The following is a 6,858-nucleotide window of genomic DNA, read 5'->3' as shown; positions in this document are numbered from 1 at the left end:
TCACAGAAACCACATGGACTGCCATTAGGTCACAGAAACCACAAGGACTGTCATTAGATCACAGAAACCGCAAGGACTGTCATCAGGTCACAGTAACCACAAGGGCTGTCATCAGGTCACAGAAAGCACAAGGACTGTCATCAGGTCACAGAAACTGCAAGGACTGTCATCAAGTCACAGAAACTGCAATGACACAGAAACCAAAGGAACCGTTATCAGATTACAGAACTTATAGAGACTGTCATCAGTAGCACTTTGAAGCCAAATATTGACTAACTTTCCCATCTGGGGCCCCATCCACCCCTGGGTCCCTAGGGGGTCAAATCAACTTTCTGGATTTAAGAAATGATTTCCTACTCAAAATGATATTACAGATCAAATTTGGTTGAGATCCATTTAAGGATTAACAAAGAGTAGCTTTTTGAAGCAAAATATTATCTAATTGCCACTTATCTACCAAGTCTTCCGGTGATGTATCTACCCAGTCCTCATACCCAGCCCTCAGGTGATATATCTACCCAGTCCTCAAGTAATATATCTGCCCAGTCCTCAGGTGATGTATCTATCCAGTCCTCAGGTGAGGTATCTACCCAGTCCTCAGGTGATGTATCTACCCAGTCCTCAGGTAATGTATCTACCCAGTCCTCAGGTGATATATTTACCCAGTCCTCAGGTAATATATCTACCCAGTCCTCAGGTGATGTATCTACCCAGTCCTCATACCCAGTCCTCAGGTGATATATTTACCCAGTCCTCAGGTAATATATCTGCCCAGTCCTCAGGTGATGTATCTATCCAGTCCTCAGTTGAGGTATCTACCCAGTCCTCAGGTGATGTATCTACCCAGTCCTCAGGTAATGTATCTACCCAGTCCTCAGGTGATGTACCTACCCAGTCCTCAGGTAATGTATCTACCCAGTCCTCAGGTGATGTATCTACCCAGTACTCAGGTGAGGTATCTACCCAGTCCTCAGGTGATATATTTACCCAGTCCTCAGGTAATATATCTACCCAGTCCTCAGGTGATGTATCTACCCAGTCCTCATACCCATTCCTCAGGTGATATATTTACCCAGTCCTCAGGTAATATATCTGCCCAGTCCTCAGGTGATGTATCTATCCAGTCCTCAGGTGAGGTATCTACCCAGTCCTCAGGTGATGTATCTACCCAGTCCTCAGGTAATGTATCTACCCAGTCTTCAGGTGATGTATCTACCCAGTCCTCAGGTGATATATCTACCCAGTCCTCAGGTGATGTATCTACCCAGTCCTCAGGTGACGTATCTACCCAGTCCTCAGGTGATATATCTACCCAGTCCTCAGGTGATGTATCTACCAAGTCCTCAAGTGATGGATCTACCCAGTCCTCAGGTGAGGTATCTACCCAGTCTTCAGGTGATATATCTACCCAGTCCTCGGGTAATGTATCTACCCAGTCATCGGGTAATGTATCTACCCAGTCCTCGGGTGAGGTATCTACCAAGTCCTCAGGTGATGTATCTACCCAGTCCTCAGGTGATGTACCTACCCAGTCCTCAGGTAATGTATCTACCCAGTCCCCATGTGATGTACCTACCCAGTCCTCAGGTAATGTATCTACCCAGTCCTCAGGTGAGGTATCTTTCCAGTCCTCAGGTGATGTATCTACCCAGTCCTTAGTTGAGGTATCTACCCAGTCCTCAGGTAATATATCTACCCAGTCCTCAGGTGATGTATCTACCCAGTCCTCATACCCAGTCCTCAGGTGATATATTTACCCAGTCCTCAGGTAATATATCTGCCCAGTCCTCAGGTGATGTATCTATCCAGTCCTCAGTTGAGATATCTACCCAGTCCTCAGGTGATGTATCTACCCAGTCCTCAGGTAATGTATCTACCCAGTCCTCAGGTGATGTACCTACCCAGTCCTCAGGTGATGTATCTACCCAGTACTCAGGTGAGGTATCTACCCAGTCCTCAGGTGATATATTTACCCAGTCCTCAGGTAATATATCTACCCAGTCCTCAGGTGATGTATCTACCCAGTCCTCATACCCATTCCTCAGGTGATATATTTACCCAGTCCTCAGGTAATATATCTGCCCAGTCCTCAGGTGATGTATCTATCCAGTCCTCAGGTGAGGTATCTACCCAGTCCTCAGGTGATGTATCTACCCAGTCCTCAGGTAATGTATCTACCCAGTCCTCAGGTGATGTACCTACCCAGTCCTCAGGTAATGTATCTACCCAGTCCTCAGGTGATGTATCTACCCAGTACTCAGGTGAGGTATCTACCCAGTCCTCAGGTGATATATTTACCCAGTCCTCAGGTAATATATCTACCCAGTTCTCAATTGAGGTATCTACCCAGTCCTCTGGTGATGTGTCTACCCAGTCCTCAGGTGATGTACCTACCCAGTCCTCAGGTGATGTATCTACCCAGTTCTCAATTGAGGTATCTATCCAGTCCTCAGGTGAGGTATCTACCCAGTCCTCTGGTGATGTGTCTACCCAGTCCTCTGGTGATGTGTCTACCCAGTCCTCAGGTGATGTATCTACCCAGTCCCCAGGTGATGTATCTACCCAGTCCTCAGGTGAGGTATCTTTCCAGTCCTCAGGTGATGTATCTACCCAGTCCTTAGTTGAGGTATCTACCCAGTTCTCAATTGAGGTATCTACCCAGTCCCCAGGTGAGGTATCTACCCAGTCCCCAGGTGAGGTATCTACCCAGTCCTCAGGTGATGTATCTACCCAGTACTCAGGTGATGTACCCACCCAGTCCTCAGGTAATGTATCTACCCAGTTCTCAATTGAGGTATCTACCCAGTCCTCTGGTGATGTGTCTACCCAGTCCTCAGGTGATGTACCTACCCAGTCCTCAGGTGATGTATCTACCCAGTTCTCAATTGAGGTATCTATCCAGTCCTCAGGTGAGGTATCTACCCAGTCCTCTGGTGATGTGTCTACCCAGTCCTCTGGTGATGTGTCTACCCAGTCCTCAGGTGATGTATCTACCCAGTCCTCAGGTGATGTATCTACCCAGTCCTCAGGTGAGGTATCTACCCAGTTCTCAGGTGAGGTATCTTTCCAGTCCTCAGGTAATGTATCTACCCAGTCCTTAGGTGATGTATCTACCCAGTCCTCAGGTGATGTATCTACCCAGTCCTAAGGCGATGTATCTACCCAGTCCTTCATAATTCTAAAATTTTTGATTAAATCACTTCCAAAGTTGATTTCTGATAAGAAGAATCACCATTAATGATTCTGTGTTCTCTTGTTCCTGATGCACTCAATGTAAGTTTAACAATTATTGTGTGAAACTCTGAAAACTTGAAAATGATAAAATAAAACTCTTAAAAATTGGTTGAAGTTGCTTGTTCTGAAAATATGTTTAAAAAGTGAGTAATAATCATATTTCATTTTCATTATACTGACAATTTCAGAGATGAAGGTCTGTAAATTATGAGGTCAGAGTTGAACACCAGATATTAACAGCAGGAATCATGTTTCAATCTTCCTAGCCATTTCTACAGTTTAATAATACACCAAAAAGTCACTTTTGGGAAAACTTTAAAACATTTAATTGAATTTGAATGGAAAGTACTGAAAAATCCATAATACACATGACAAGCGTTTGCCGTTTTTAGTCGAGATGGTACGGAAACTGAGCTAATAATGTTACAGTATTGGGACTGTTGGGGGCTAGTGGGCAACAGACAAGCGGTGAAACTCTTGAGCTGTCAAAAACAATTCTCCTTCCTCTAAATAGTTTACACACAGACTGCGTCCCCTTTCTCTTACAATATCAGCAATCATCTCATTCTTGTTTCCTGGCTATATTATACCCTTAAGCTCGTAGTCCATCGATCAATGAAATGATGGGTTTTAGTTTATGCTGAGAAACTGGAATGTATTCAATATTTATAGTGATGGTCTGCAAGTTAGTACAGTTTTACAATTACATGTCTACTCGTGACATCTGATAATTTTAAATTACTATATAAAGACTGTAATTTGGTGCAAATAATCTAGGAAAATCATACGAAAATATTTCCAAACTTTAATAAATGTGACAAATAATCATAAATTTAATGAGAAATGATACAGTGCAATTTTAACTATTTAAGTTAACGGTGGTCAGGATATGCAGTATGGTTATAAAACCAGAACTTGATATTGTTGGTAAACAGTAAACAGAAATTAAACCACCATTAATGATCACAGCAACAACTAGGTGATTATGTAATATATTCAGACATAGTTAGACATGAAAACAACCCTGAGCCATAATTCTACCAGTCTACATTCTGAAAACATTTTAACTCTCATTGCCAACAAACACACTGAATATTTACAGGATAGAGCTATGACCTGCTATAGCAATTTACCTGATTGCAAATGCTACAAAACTCAGACATTTGTAAATTGCCTTAGAGAAGAGTGAAAAAGTGTAGCTATGTAACTGATAATTATGTCCTGTTAGAATTCTGAAGGAGGAATGCTCACAGCTGTATGGCATGTGAGCGGATTATCGTCCTTCATGCTATTAAACATGCAATTCAATAAAGACAGAATCCTTTCTTCCTGGTAAATAGGATGAACTGAACTAGTGTTTTCACCATCTTGTATCTTATCTTGTACAGAACATCACAAGCGTAGACACACTGGCCAACCTGCTTTGTGTACAGAATAGCTATTTGCCATCTCTGTGGCACTTCCTTATCTACTGAGGAGTAAGGAATGCGGAGGGGAGAAAGGCCACTCTACACACACAGATAGAGATGTAGAAACTTACTGCAACACACACACTTAAATTTCATAATAAACACAAGCCAAGAAAATTAGCACCTACCTTTCATCCATCCAGAAACTTTAACATCTCAAATTGAATGACATACATCTCTTAACATTTCCTAAGGTGGTATAAAGGTGATTTGTTTGTAAACAGGTCCTCATAAACACTTTGTATAAATATTGCGACTTCCTCAAGGTATCTCAAGCACCAAGGTCTCTTGTGTTCTCACCACAGAGTGTTAACCTCACGCCATGCGCGTGAAATGCATGTGCTTTGGTGTGATGTATAGCCTGGTCTGTAGACGGGGCTGCTGCTTCCAAGCCCTCTACACAACACTATGTGACAACTTACTACTGGTGATTGACACAGCAAGAAAAAGGCATCTGCATGCGAGCCAAGCAGACACACTGCTGTCGGGACTGTGGGCTGTATCACTACTCTAAACTGATCAATATATTGATATGCTTTACTATTAAATAATCAGCTAATCCCTTGTGGTTAGCCTGAGATTGGTCTCTACATAGCACTGCAGAAGGATTTAAATACTTTGGGGAAATCCACACTTACAATCCAGTCAAAAGTCACAACCCCAGCACCATAAATGTAGCCAATATGATGACACCATCAAGTATAACAACAGGGTCCAAATCATCACAGACATAACAATGCAGTCAGCCAGGTCCTGTCCTAGACTTTATTAGATGTTTCAAAAATGACCTGTATGAGCACTCAATAAACTACCAGTTCAGAGGTGTGCAAAACCCTGACCAGTCTACACTGGGAACACACCCACCCTACACTGACCAGTCAACACTGGGAACACACCCACCCTACACTGACCAGTCAACACTGGGAACACACCCACCCTACACTGACCAGTCAACACTGGGAACACACCCACCTACTAAACAGTCTATACTGGGAACACACCCACCAACTAACCAGTCAACACTGGGAACACATCCACCAACTGACCAGTCTACACTGGGAACACACCCACCTACTAAACAGTCTATACTGGGAACACACCCACCAACTAACCATTCAACACTGGGAACACACCCACCAACTAACCAGTCTAAACTGGGAACACACCCACCTACTAAACAGTCTATACTGGGAACACACCCACCAACTGACCAGTCTACACTGGGAACACACCCACCTACTAAACAGTCTATACTGGGAACACACCCACCAACTAACCAGTCAAACCTGGGAACACACCCACCAACTAACCAGTCTAAACTGGGAACACACCCACCTACTAAACAGTCAACACTGGGAACACACCCACCAACTAACCAGTCAACACTGGGAACACACCATACAACTGACCAGTCTATACTGGGAACACACCCACCAACTAACCAGTCAACACTGGGAACACATCCACCAACTTATCAGTCTACACTGGGAACACAACCACCAACTGACCAGTCTACACTGGGAACACACCCACCTACTAAACAGTCTATACTGGGAACACACCCACCAACTAACCAGTCAACACTGGGAACACACCCACCAACTAACCAGTCTAAACTGGGAACACATCCACCTACTAAACAGTCTATACTGGGAACACACCCACCAACTGACCAGTCAACACTGGGAACACACCCACCAACTGACCAGTCTACACTGGGAACACACCCACCTATTTAACAGTCTATAATGGGAACACATCCACCAACTAACCAGTCAACACTAGGAACACATCCACCAACTTATCAGTCTACACTGGGAACACACCCACCAACTGACCAGTCTACATTGGGAACACACCCACCTACTAAACAGTCTATACTGGGAACACACCCACCAACTAACCAGTCAACACTGGGAACACACCCACCAACTAACCATTCTTCACTGGGAACACATCCACCAACTGACCATTCGACACTGGGAACACACCCACCTACTAAACAGTCTATACTGGGAACACACCCACCAACTAACCAGTCAACACCGGGAACACACCCACCAACTAACCAGTCTACACTGGAAACACACCCACCAACTAACCGACTACACTGGAAACATACCAACCTTACACTGACCAGTCTATACAGGAGGGA

General features: G+C 43.9%; 1 protein-coding gene across 1 annotated transcript; it reads left to right on the top strand.

Moving 5' to 3' along the window:
• The first annotated feature begins 1,025 nt into the window (after window positions 1-1,025).
• Window positions 1,026-6,442, top strand: LOC132547888 (ice nucleation protein-like). The gene is made up of 3 exons (XM_060211694.1): window positions 1,026-1,683; window positions 2,046-3,058; window positions 5,519-6,442. Exons 1-3 carry the CDS (start codon window positions 1,026-1,028, stop codon window positions 6,440-6,442), a joined length of 2,595 nt encoding a protein of 864 aa, XP_060067677.1.
• Window positions 6,443-6,858: the final 416 nt, after the last annotated feature.

Source organism: Ylistrum balloti, unplaced genomic scaffold (genome assembly GCF_031769215.1).
Source record: "Ylistrum balloti isolate Yb309-2 unplaced genomic scaffold, AGI_CSIRO_Ybal_v1 Utg369988, whole genome shotgun sequence".
In the NCBI taxonomy this organism is placed as follows: Eukaryota; Metazoa; Mollusca; class Bivalvia; order Pectinida; family Pectinidae; genus Ylistrum; species Ylistrum balloti.
This window is presented reverse-complemented; position numbering and strand designations above follow the sequence as displayed.

What these genes read in the sequence shown, in the direction of transcription:
- LOC132547888 (XM_060211694.1), top strand. Translation starts at nt 1,026, where the DNA reads ATGTATCTACCCAGTCCTCATACCCATTCCTCAGGTGATATATTTACC. An exon ending in GGTATCTACCCAGTCCTCAG is followed by an intron (nt 1,684 to 2,045) that starts GTAATATATCTA and finishes CCCATTCCTCAG; the next exon opens with GTGATATATTTACCCAGTCC. An exon ending in CTACCCAGTTCTCAGGTGAG is followed by an intron (nt 3,059 to 5,518) that starts GTATCTTTCCAG and finishes ATAAACTACCAG; the next exon opens with TTCAGAGGTGTGCAAAACCC.